Source organism: Budorcas taxicolor, chromosome 14, assembly GCF_023091745.1.
Source record: "Budorcas taxicolor isolate Tak-1 chromosome 14, Takin1.1, whole genome shotgun sequence".
Taxonomy (NCBI): Eukaryota; Metazoa; Chordata; class Mammalia; order Artiodactyla; family Bovidae; genus Budorcas; species Budorcas taxicolor.
The window spans coordinates 75,178,904-75,191,074 of NC_068923.1; the positions used below are offsets into that span (position 1 = coordinate 75,178,904).

General features: G+C 36.5%; 1 protein-coding gene across 1 annotated transcript in view; it reads left to right on the forward strand.

Annotated features, from left to right (window-relative positions):
- Positions 1-12,171, forward strand: part of UBR5 (ubiquitin protein ligase E3 component n-recognin 5) — a 138,693-nt gene that overhangs the window by 100,435 nt on the left and 26,087 nt on the right. The window contains exons 26-39 of the mRNA XM_052651971.1: positions 2,603-2,700; positions 3,339-3,487; positions 3,805-3,896; positions 4,739-4,885; positions 4,979-5,097; positions 5,188-5,314; positions 5,397-5,526; positions 6,422-6,582; positions 6,701-6,940; positions 8,632-8,755; positions 9,371-9,482; positions 10,497-10,628; positions 10,999-11,256; positions 11,796-12,064. Coding sequence (XP_052507931.1) covers positions 2,603-2,700; positions 3,339-3,487; positions 3,805-3,896; positions 4,739-4,885; positions 4,979-5,097; positions 5,188-5,314; positions 5,397-5,526; positions 6,422-6,582; positions 6,701-6,940; positions 8,632-8,755; positions 9,371-9,482; positions 10,497-10,628; positions 10,999-11,256; positions 11,796-12,064 — 2,158 coding nt within the window. The remainder of the gene's footprint in view (positions 1-2,602; positions 2,701-3,338; positions 3,488-3,804; positions 3,897-4,738; positions 4,886-4,978; positions 5,098-5,187; positions 5,315-5,396; positions 5,527-6,421; positions 6,583-6,700; positions 6,941-8,631; positions 8,756-9,370; positions 9,483-10,496; positions 10,629-10,998; positions 11,257-11,795; positions 12,065-12,171) is intronic.

The following is a 12,171-nucleotide window of genomic DNA, read 5'->3' on the forward strand; positions in this document are numbered from 1 at the left end:
TAGTACTGTTTGAAATCAGGGGACATGATAAATCTAGCTTTGTTATTTTTTTCTCCTCAAGATTGCTTTGGCTGTTTGGGATCTTTCATGGTTTTTTTTATTATTTTGTGAAAAATGTCATGTCTGTTTTGATAAGAGATTGCATTAAATCTGAAGATTGCTTTGAATAGTATGGTTATTTCAGTAATATTAATTCTTCCAGTCCATGAGCAAGGTTAATTTTTCCATTTGTGTCATCTTAAATTTCTTTCATTAGTGTCTTACTGTTTTCCAAGTATAGGTCTTCTGCCTTCTTGGTTAGATGTATTCCTAGGTAGTTTATTATTTTTGATTAGAAGTGGGACTGTTTCCTTAATTTCTTTTTCTGATAGTTAGTGGTTAGTGTATAAAATGCAACGGATTTCTCATATTACTTTAGTTTCCTGCAACGTAATTCATTTATTTGTTCTAATTGCTTTTTGGTGGCATCTTTAGAATTTTCTGTATGTAGTATATATGATCTACAAATAGTGGTAATTTTACTTCTTTCCAATTTGGATACTTTTTTGTTCTTTTTCTTGTGTAATTGCTGTGGCTAGGACTTAAAATACTTGTTGAATAAAAGTGGTGAGAGTGGGTATCCTTGTTTGATCTGAGAGGACTTGCTTTCAACTTTTCACCTTTTATTATGATGTTAGCTGTGGGCCTGTCAGTTCTAGAGAGTTTTATCAAATGTTAAATTTTGTCTCAATCCTTCTGTTTCTACTGAGATGATCATACCATTTTATTTTATGATTTGTTGATATAGTATATTATATTGATTGATTTGTGGATATTGAACAGTACTTGCATCCTAGGATAAATCCACACGTGCCACCCCCCACCCCCCCCCCCACCCCCGCCAACACACATACACACACACACACACACACACACACACACTTCATGATAGTGTATAATCCTTTTAGTGTATTGCTGGATTTGGCCTGCTGGTATCTTATCTAGAGTTTTAGCCACTAGACCAGGGAATCCTGTGATTCAGTTTCATTCTTGATAATCATTCTGTTCATGTTTTCTATTTCTTTCTGATTCAGTCTTGGGAGATTGTATGTCTCTCAGTTTATCCATTTCTTCTAAGTTGTCTATTTTGTTGGTGTATAGTTGTTGGTAGTAAGTCTCTTATGATGCTTTGTTACTTGTTTGGTGTAACTTCTCTTTGAATTCTGATTTTACTTATCTGAACTCTTTCCTTGGTTGACTCTGGCTAAAGGGACACATAAGTATACTTTGGAGTAACAGGAGGGAGAAATGTGTTCATTATACAGAAAGCAGCCTTATGAAGATTAAGTTTGAGTAGAACCATGAAAAATAGGGAGAAGGAACAACAACATGGAGAAGTATCAGTATTTTAAGAAATCATAATTCATCTAGTTCAGAGTGAAGGATTAGAAGAGAACAATTGTGAGTGGATCTGAAAAAAAAATAGGTCAAAATCACCACTTTGGTCTCTGTTCTTTGGGTTTAGTGCTCTGCATAACTGCCTTTGTTAGACTGTAATATTATCAAAGTGGGATTATAAGAATAGTAATGAGATGGTGGTATAAAAGAGATTAAAATAGGCATGAGTAAAAGTGAGTCAAGTCAAGTATGTTTTATATGTCTGTATAGCCTTTAATATGTGTGTTGCAATAAACAATTACAGAGTTGTTGAAAGTGGAAAAGAAAGATGCCTTAAAACATGGTTTAGGTGAAAGACTTCGTGAAGAATCCACATTTTTTTGTCTGAAGTTACTTGGGACAGTAATACTGTTGGGTGACATAGATAAGTTAGGTAGAAAGCGGTTTTGAAGAGAAAAATTATTTGAGTTTTAGATATGTTGAATGTAAAGTATCACTGCTGCTGCTGCTGCTAAGTTGCTTCATTCGTGTCTCTTAGTGACCCCATGGACTGCAGCCTGCCAGGCTCCTCTGTCCATGGGATTTACCAGGCAAGAGTACTGGAGTGGAAAGTATCACTGGGAAATCTTAAATAGGCTTATCAAATACACAGGTGTAGATGTTGGAACTGAATTATTGTGAGAGAAGTGGTAGTTGCTATAATGGAAGAGAGGGAGGTACAAATGGCTGAGAAACTGACTTTTGGGAAATGCAAGGGTCTAGAAGGGAATAGAAATTCAGTGAAGAATATTTAAAGTACATTTTAAAGTGGAAATTCTTAGTAATAATAATAGCTAACACTTAATGAATACATGTTTTTTGCTAAGCAGTCTGTTGAATTGAAGTAATAATTCTTTTACTCTTCCTCAAAATTGTATGAGATAGAGCCTGTTACTATGCCCACATCTAGAAAGTATTAGTTTATTCCAGAACCCTTGCCATATTCTTTAAAGTTACTAAAGCGAAGAAAGGAAAGCATGGTTTAGAGACACAAAGATTCCACAGAAGTGACTACTTAAGAGAGAATATGAGACCAGAAAATACCACCAATGATTTTCTTTGAGCATTGACATTATTTACTAAAATATAACTAGTTTTTTGTTTCATCCTGAACATATCTTTCTTTTATAATATCAGAAAGGAAAATAATTGATACTATTTTTGTGTACAATTTTTCTTATTTTAGGGATGCAAGAGGTATGACCCCATTTATGTCTGCTGTAAGTGGCCGAGCTTATCCTGCTGCAATTACCATCTTAGAAACAGCCCAGAAAATTGCAAAAGGTAATTTATTTCAAGTTCTAAATGAGTTGCTTATTTTTTAATTTGACTAGATTCTCTTCTGTAATTGATTAGAAGCTATCAAGATAATTCTTTTGTGTATATGTATAAAATTCATGTACTTTTTTCAAGCATATATTCTGTCAGCCTGTTAATTGGTATTGGTGATAAAATTTTATGGAAAGAACAGACCAGATGTCTTATTGTTCTTTCTGACTGGGATTTACCGCCTAATAGAAAGTGTTAAGGAATATCAGTTCTTGCCATCCAGCCTTTAAAAGATTGAGTAGTTATCTTTTGAAAAATAGTGGCTATGAATAATTTATGTGATTATCTGTAATTTGTTAAATAGAGCTAGAACTTGAATCTTAACTGCATAATGTAGAGTTGAACACTTAGATGGCTGATGTTTGATGTATTTGTATTGTTCTCTTGTGTGGTTATGATGTAATTATACTTTGCTTTACTTTGCACCAGAATTGACTGGATTTCTTCGCAATGTTACCTTTGTATGTCATTTTATTTTATTAATATGTAGTAGTTTCTGATTTATACTGTGTAAATGTTAGAACTTTTCCATTTGAGGAAAGTAGTGCTTAAGTTCTTTCTTGATGTATGAACTACTGTATTTTTAATCTTAGCTGAAGTATCCTCAAGTGAAAAAGAGGAAGATGTGTTTATGGGCATGGTTTGCCCATCAGGTACCAACCCTGATGACTCTCCTTTATATGTCTTATGTTGTAATGATACCTGCAGTTTTACATGGACTGGAGCAGAGCACATTAACCAGGTAAGTTATTTTACATTTACCTATATTTGTGCTATCTTCAGATTTTCTTTTCTTCTCTTTGACCATCACTGGAGTTACAGCTCTTAGCTTTGGAATTGGAAGTCTATTGTTTAATTATACTACTTTTTTTGGATGATATAAATTATTTTCGCTCTTCTGGTAATTTTTGATTCCCATTGGTGTATCCATTTGTGACTGTTTCCAGAGCACGTTAATTTTGCTCTACTGTTGTTGTGATTGAATTTAGAAAATACCAGAAATAATCCGTTTGAGGTATACATATCATTCTTTTAAAAAGTATATCCTTTTAATTTTAGGATATTTTTGAGTGTCGTACTTGTGGCTTGTTGGAGTCGCTCTGTTGTTGTACGGAATGTGCAAGGGTTTGTCATAAAGGTCATGATTGCAAGTGAGTGCGATTTTAGTTTCTTAATGCTGTAAACTACTTAGATTCATACTGCCATATTAAAAATAGCCTGATATGCAAGAAATATGTGATCATACATTGTAACTAGGATCAGTCTTTTAGGAAACATATATATACAGAATGTTTTTGTCTGTATTCTCCAGCCAAAGTCACAGGTCCCCTGTACAGCGCAGTTCGTTAGCTGGCATTAAGGCATTAAGAGAGTCATGGTTGGCCTGTGCCTTGTTTATTTCTTAAACTAAATATAATAACCTTCATCTAGCAATAGAGTTGCTATGGCTAGTTTGTTAGTTTTCACATTCATAGACCTAAGAAGCATAAAATACCCCAGCACTAACGTTTGCAGTGCCTCTAGGTCTCAGTAGGAACATCGCCTATGGCTGTGCTATAGATGTAATAGTTAATAGAGAATTGGTTTGTAAAAACCCATCTATTGTGCTTTAAAAGAAATAATTATGTGGGACAAGTGGAAATTTTTTATAGATACTATACTGATACTTACAATTTTTATTAAAAGAATTCTGGCTAATATGTTTATCTTATTTAAATATCTCAAAGTGATAATCTGCTTATTTATTGATTGCTTACTAACAAGTGCCATCACTGTGCTAGATGCTACGTGGTGGTGGACAAAACAGTTAAGATGCCTCTTCTCACATACTGCTTTACAGACTGTATACCACTGAAGTGATCCTTGCTGCATTATTTGAAAGTTAACAAGGTTTCTCTTGAGTTTTAATGAGTTAGGCCTCTGTAGTATCAATATAGACCTTTGTATTTTTAAAAAATTTCTGTGTTTGTACTTGTATATGAATTCTTTCTAGACTCAAACGTACATCACCGACAGCCTATTGTGATTGTTGGGAGAAATGTAAATGTAAAACTCTAATTGCTGGACAGAAATCTGCTCGTCTTGATCTACTTTATCGCCTGCTCACTGCTACTAATTTGGTCACTCTGCCAAATAGCAGGCAAGTTGTGGGATTTTTAGGACATAAATTAAGTTGTGAAAGCACAGCATAGGTAAGTAGCCCTCTTCCTCATAACAATGTTCTGTCTTGCAGAGGAGAGCACCTCTTACTTTTTTTAGTGCAGACAGTTGCAAGGCAGACGGTGGAGCACTGCCAGTACAGACCTCCTCGAATCAGGGAGGATCGTAACCGGAAAACAGCCAGTCCTGAAGGTGAGTTGATTTGACACTTACGACACCTAGGAAAATCAGTATGTGTATTTCTGCACACGAATTACCCACAATTTCTTCTTTTCTTTGTAGATTCAGATATGCCTGACCATGATTTAGAGCCCCCAAGATTTGCCCAGCTTGCTTTGGAGCGTGTTCTGCAGGACTGGAATGCTTTGAAATCTATGATTATGTTTGGGTCACAGGAGAATAAAGACCCGTATGTATCCATTGAAAGTTTTTTAGACTCATTTCCTGTGTTAGTGTAGGCAGTTACAGTGCATTCTTTCTTTCCCCTCAAGTCTCAGTGCCAGCAGCAGGATAGGCCATCTTTTGCCAGAGGAGCAAGTGTACCTCAATCAACAAAGTGGCACAATTCGGTTGGACTGTTTCACTCACTGCCTTATAGTCAAGTGTACAGCAGACATTTTGGTAAGTCCTTTGAATGGTTATTTACAAGCACATGAAAAAGATATGTGTTACGTAGTTTCCCATAATTTTACTAATTCAAGCTCCCATGTACCAGTAAGCACTCACTAAATACTACATTAAGCGGGATGGAATTTTGGAGGTGATTTAAATTTCTCATTTTAAATTAATCAATCGGTGAGAGCTCCTTTTTTTCATTCTAAATACAAATCCTAGAGTGTATTAAAAATACAGTATAAAAATGTGTGAAGCAGGGTTCTAAATTAGTAATAACTCAGTGCAGATTTTTTAAAAATATCTCCTTTTGCTGTGAATTTAGAAAAGAGTGTAAACTGTTAAACCCACTGCTGGAGAAATTATGGCAAAAAGAACATACTTGTACACTGATGAGGTGACCCTTCTTTTGGTACTCCTTTAGAAAACAACTTGGCAATGTCAGGAGCCATAAAACTAACGTTGCCCTTAGAAACTGTCCTAAAGAAGTTATCTGTGGTATGAGAAAGAGAAATATTGTGTCATAAAACAATATGAAATGGATGGGATTGTGAATTCATTAAAATAAACATCTGAGTCTACTTTGATGTTATTTTAAGTATCCTATATATTGAGTGAAGTATATTCTTTCTTTGATTGGACATATTAGATATTGGTCTTCTAAATATTAGTTGTTATACATAGGCGTTTAAGGCAAGAAACAAGAAATCAGACATTTGAGACCCACTATAAGTCCAGCATAGTAGTGGGCATGTGGCACAAAGTTAATCACTGGCATTCTGTTGATTCAATATATTTTTATCATGAAATGTTAATATTCAAAACATGTTAGAAATTTTTATTTATGAATGCCTACATCTTACAAGATGTCTCAGCATTAACAGAATGATTACTGGTTTTAAAGCTTTTAGATACTCTGCTAGGTACACTAGTAAAAGAACTCCAGAACAAGTACACACCAGGACGTAGAGAAGAGGCGATTGCTGTGACAATGAGGTTTTTGCGATCAGTTGCAAGAGTTTTTGTCATTCTCAGTGTGGAAATGGCTTCATCTAAAAAGAAAAAGTAAGGCATTCTTTTTGATTTTGGCTTTTATATTTTTTATGCACATTTTTTGTGATAATGATAAAATTATGTATATGAAAAGATTCAGAAGATTTCTGTATTTCCCTTTTTGCTCTAGCAACTTTATTCCACAGCCAATAGGAAAATGTAAGCGTGTATTCCAAGCACTGCTGCCTTACGCAGTAGAAGAACTGTGCAATGTAGCAGAGTCACTGATCGTTCCTGTCAGAATGGGTATTGCTCGTCCAACTGCCCCTTTTACTCTGGCAAGCACCAGCATAGATGCCATGCAAGGCAGTGAGGAATTATTTTCAGTGGAACCACTGCCACCACGGCCATCATCTGATCAGTCTAGCAGGTAAATTTCTATCTGGTAACACATTCTGATTATTTCTCTGCAAATAATTATTTCTCTGCAAGTTACAGATGTTACTAAAATCTAAAACTGAACTAAACCTGAGGCATAGGCACTCTGGTTATGTACAGGATCATTTGTTTAACAAATGGTAAAGATTTTATCTTGTTTGGAACATGTGAAAAGCACTTTAAAAACTATATGTCTGTACATCTAAAGTAATAGACATGTAATGGGGGGGGGGGTGCGATTTGGTTGGTTTGTTTGTTCAGAATGGCACTTTTTATTATACCGAAAAAGTAATCAGGTGAGAAAGTTTACTTTAGGCTTCTGTGCTTCATTACTTTTGTTTTTTTTCTTACCTTTAAACATAGCGTGCTAGAAGGCCAAGCTGAAGAATGAAAAGACTTCTTACCTTTCTCTGTGTCCAAAGCTTTGGGCAAGGGGGCAGGTTATTATATAATCTAAATAACAACAGAATGATGGAATTTTAAAATATTCTGTGCACTCATACAGTAGTGGTCCCCAGCCTTTGTGGCACCAGGGACCGATTTTGTGGTAGACAGTTTTTCCGTGGACTGGAGTAAGGATAATTTAAGCACTTTACATTTATTGTGTACTTTATTTCTGTTATTATTACAGAACTCCACCTCAGACTATCCCACATTTGATTCTGAGGTTTGGGGATCCTTCTTATATGGGATAAGACTAAAACAATTCAATTCTAGTTACAGCATTGATCTTAAATCTCATTTTTCCGTTTGTTTAATAGTTTACCTAACTAGGCTCTAAGTTGGCTGAGTGAGAGTGTTTAGCAACTGAAATATTCTGATGTCTTTTATCACAGTGCTTCTCAAATTTTAACATGCATGCAGAACTCTTGGGTGTCTTACTAAAATGCAGAGGCTGATTCTGGAGGTCTGGGTGGGGCCTGAGAGTCTGTATTTCTTGTGGACTCGGCAGATAGGACCGTGCCAGTACTGCCGCTCTCAAGGCCGCACTTTTGAGTTGCAGAGTTTCTAAGATGTACAAGAGACGTCTTAGACATCTTTTATAATGGAGACATCTGTCCATTCTTGGCTGTTTCCGAGTCACATTTTTAAGAAAGCAAAATTACTGGGTTGGCCAGAAAATTCGAACTTTTTGGCCAACCCAGTATTTTGCCACCCCATCTTTTGTTATGATTTATTTTATAATTGTACTTCTGAACTTATTTTTTTCCCCACACTCATCAGCAAGTCAGTGGTTAATAAGCTGATGCAAAGTAGGTCATGTTAGTCAAGTCTCTTAAAGAGTAGGTTACTTGTAAATAAGGGACTCTCCTTAGTGGGTGAATGCTGCTACCAGAGCCTTTGAAAGTTGAAAGGTTTAGCAATGGAAAAGGAAACATTGTCTCTGTAGAAATATTTCAGTGGGGAGAACGGGAAAAAGTATGTGCATTAACACAGACTGGAAATGTCTTACTACTAAAAAGTAAAAACCATTCTGAGATTTATAAGTTAAATCTTAGGTAAGATGATTTCTTTGGGGCTACACATTTTCTGATATACCATAGATTAATTATTGTTGCTTTCCAAGAAACATTTGGTCAGATTGGAAAGAGCAGGTTGTGAACCACGTTGAATAACTCTGAGGGGTCTGCGCTGTCTGTCAGGGTGGTGGCCGCAGCGTGCTCATGAGCTGCTTCCTTACAGCTCCAGTCAGTCTCAGTCGTCCTACATCATCCGGAACCCACAGCAGAGGCGCATCAGCCAGTCACAGCCTGTCCGCGGCCGGGATGAAGAACAGGATGACATCGTTTCAGCAGATGTGGAAGAGGTGGTTTCAATTGTTTTAACTGTGGTACATGAGAGGCTTTTATTTGGGAGGGAAGGGGAAAGTAGTTACTAGAAGTTTTATTAATGGTAGCTTACCACTGTTACATGTATATGCTTCTACCTTTTAGACTTCTGTTATATGTTCTCATTTGTAGTTACACATATTAAAATATGTTAATAATCCTTGTTTCATTGGCTAATGAGAAATTAGAAATAAACGCAACTCTACTTAAGGGTTCACAGAAAAGATATTCTCAATGTTAAAAATGTTTTAGTAGTTTTGTGCAGTGTATTCGAAGGTAGAGAGGCTGCTGCATATTTATTATATAAATTTTATAATTGCCAAAGTTTAAAAAACATATTCCCCACACAGTTTTTATATTTCTGATTTTAAGCTTTTGTGTATGGATAGTAATAATAAACTTTGGGATATGTTGGCATAATTTTTGATACCAAATTTTTGCTAGCAAATGAAAAATTTCAGAACTACTTAGTGTTACAGTTCCCTGTAGTTAGTGATCTTTGTATTTTAGTTACTAAATGCTGTGGGGGCATACTGGTAGAGATGTGGGTTTATTATGTACTTTGATTGTCTACAAATAAGATCTGGATTTAGGTTGAGGTGGTGGAGGGTGTGGCTGGAGAAGAGGATCACCACGATGAACAGGAAGAACATGGCGAAGAAAACGCTGAGGCAGAGGGGCAGCATGATGAGCATGATGAAGACGGTAAGCAGGTTATTGGCGAAATTAGCTGTGTGAGAAAACCGGGCGCCTTTAAAGAGGCACTAATACAGAGGAAACAGTACTTGATGCATAGTGAAATGCTCAGCATACTTCTGCCAGGGGATTCTGTAGTATCTGACAGAATTTTACATACGGAAATATAAATACTGGATTAGCCAAAAAGTTCACTTGGGCTTTTCCACATCTTCAGAAAACCCAAGCAAGCTTTTTGGCCAACCCAATGTATAGACTTTTATATGTTTACATGTATAAAATAATTTATCATCTCTCCATTTACCATTTGGTTTACACTTTCTATTTTCTTAAAAGTCTTTTGAAAATCAAAATAATCATAACCAACATAACATTTGAAAATTGAGGTAAGGGAAGACAACCCATAATCCCACCCAGACGCTAACAGTTTTTACTTTCAGTCCTCCCCTGTACTGCCCCATTCTCATGCGTGTCTTTCATATTATGTGTAAATTTTTTACTTTGATTTTTCATGTAGGCCTTTTTGCTCCATAGTCATCATTCTTCTTAATAGCCATAGGATAGACTTCTGGGGATCACCTTTATTGAGGTTTAATTGACATGCCGTAAACTATACATGTTGAAAATTCATAACTTAGTATGTTATGCCATTTGTGTATATACAGTGAGATACAAAGGATGCACGTTTATTAGCCTTCTTCCCCTCTTGGAATCCCAATATGTAAAATTGATGAAAATGAAGCAGTGGCCCTAACCCCGAGCTCTGTCCACTTGTTGAAGTCCTCCTGCCTAACATTTTTTACCTAAGGCTATGCAGGCCAAATTTTGTGTCTGTGTTCACTGAGTACCATGATTTACCTGGTCATTCTTCTGCTAAGTGGGCAGTTATGCATACTCTAGCATTACCAGTCCTCTGCCCCGCTCCCTTCCCTTCTCACCCTTACAGTATTCTGTCTTATCAGCCTGTCTTGATCGATAGTGTGTTTGTACCTTATTTTCTTGTTACTTAAATATATTTGCTAGGGAGCGACATGGAGCTGGACTTGTTAGCAGCGGCTGAAACAGAAAGTGACAGTGAAAGTAACCATAGCAACCAAGATAATGCTAGTGGGCGTAGAAGTGTTGTCACTGCAGCAACTGCTGGCTCAGAAGCAGGTATGTTACCTTCTTTCTAGCAGTTTTCTTGCTTATACTAAGGTTGTGTGTGAAGAATTGGTTAAGCTGCTCAGTATGATATTCCCAAGGGTGGTTAACCCTTTTTTTAAAACTTTGTTTCTCTAGAGATATTAGTGAAAAAGATTATTATTTCAGTGACACTTTTTTCTGTTTCATTTTTCTGATTTTTAAATAATGAATCAATTTTAAGGTTCACTGAAGAGTTCCAGAATATTTCAATGATGGGTTTTGTGAAATATTGGACATAGTCTGGCATTCTGTTTAATATAATTTCCTAAATGAGGAGTACACTGTAATTTTAAATACAAACAAACTCACAGTGGTTTTGGTTTAAAAATTAAAAATTTAGGTGCAAGCAGTGTTCCTGCCTTCTTTTCTGAAGATGACTCGCAATCAAATGACTCAAGTGATTCTGATAGCAGCAGTAGTCAGAGTGACGACATAGAACAAGAGACATTTATGCTGGATGAGCCGTTGGAGAGAACCACAAATAGTTCACATGCCAATGGTGCTGCCCAAGCTCCTCGGTCCATGCAGTGGGCTGTCCGCAACACCCAGCACCAGCGGGCAGCTAGCACAGCGCCTTCTAGCACATCCACTCCAGCAGGCAAGTCTGTAAACTTGGTGTTCCTGAGAGTGCTTAAACAGGTTTAAAAATTACACATTTTCCTCTAAAGAGCAAATTAAATAATTTCATAATAGTTTTTCTTTGTTTTGCTGAGTTCAAATACAGAATTATTTACTTATTGCTTATAGCAGGGTTTCTCAGTCTCTGCACCATTGCTACCTTGGGCTGAATAATTAATTTATGATCATGCCCTGTAGGGTGTTTAGAAGCATCCTTGACCTGTACTCATTAGATGCCAGGAGCACTCTCTCCCCAGTTGTGACAACCAGAAATGTCTGCATCCCTGCCTGTGTCTGCATAGGGAGGCAGTGGCAGAATTGCTCTAGTTGAGAACATTACAGTATTAATAATTCTTCCCTTCATCATTCCCTTCCCCAAATTAGTGTGGCTTAAAGGAAATGCTCATTTACCATATTTACTAATGTAATTAACCTTTTACTTCAAATATGTACAGTGTTAGAGAAACACTGTTAGCAAGTGACATTAATTTATTGTGGTTGTCTTTTCTTTCCTGATAGCAAGTTCAGCGGGTTTGATTTATATCGATCCTTCCAACCTACGCCGGAGCGGCACCATCAGCACAAGTGCTGCCGCTGCAGCAGCTGCTTTGGAAGCTAGCAATGCCAGCAGCTACTTAACGTCTGCAAGCAGTTTAGCCAGGGCGTATAGCATTGTCATCAGACAAATCTCGGACTTGATGGGCCTTATTCCTAAGTATAATCACCTAGTTTACTCTCAGATTCCAGCAGCTGTGAAGCTGACTTACCAAGATGCAGTAAATTTACAGGTATGAAACCACTGAAAAATTACTCATTCAAATATATTTTTTGGCCATATGTTATGAGAATTCCAGTATGATGGGAGTGAATGTTACAAGTACTTAAATGTCTATAT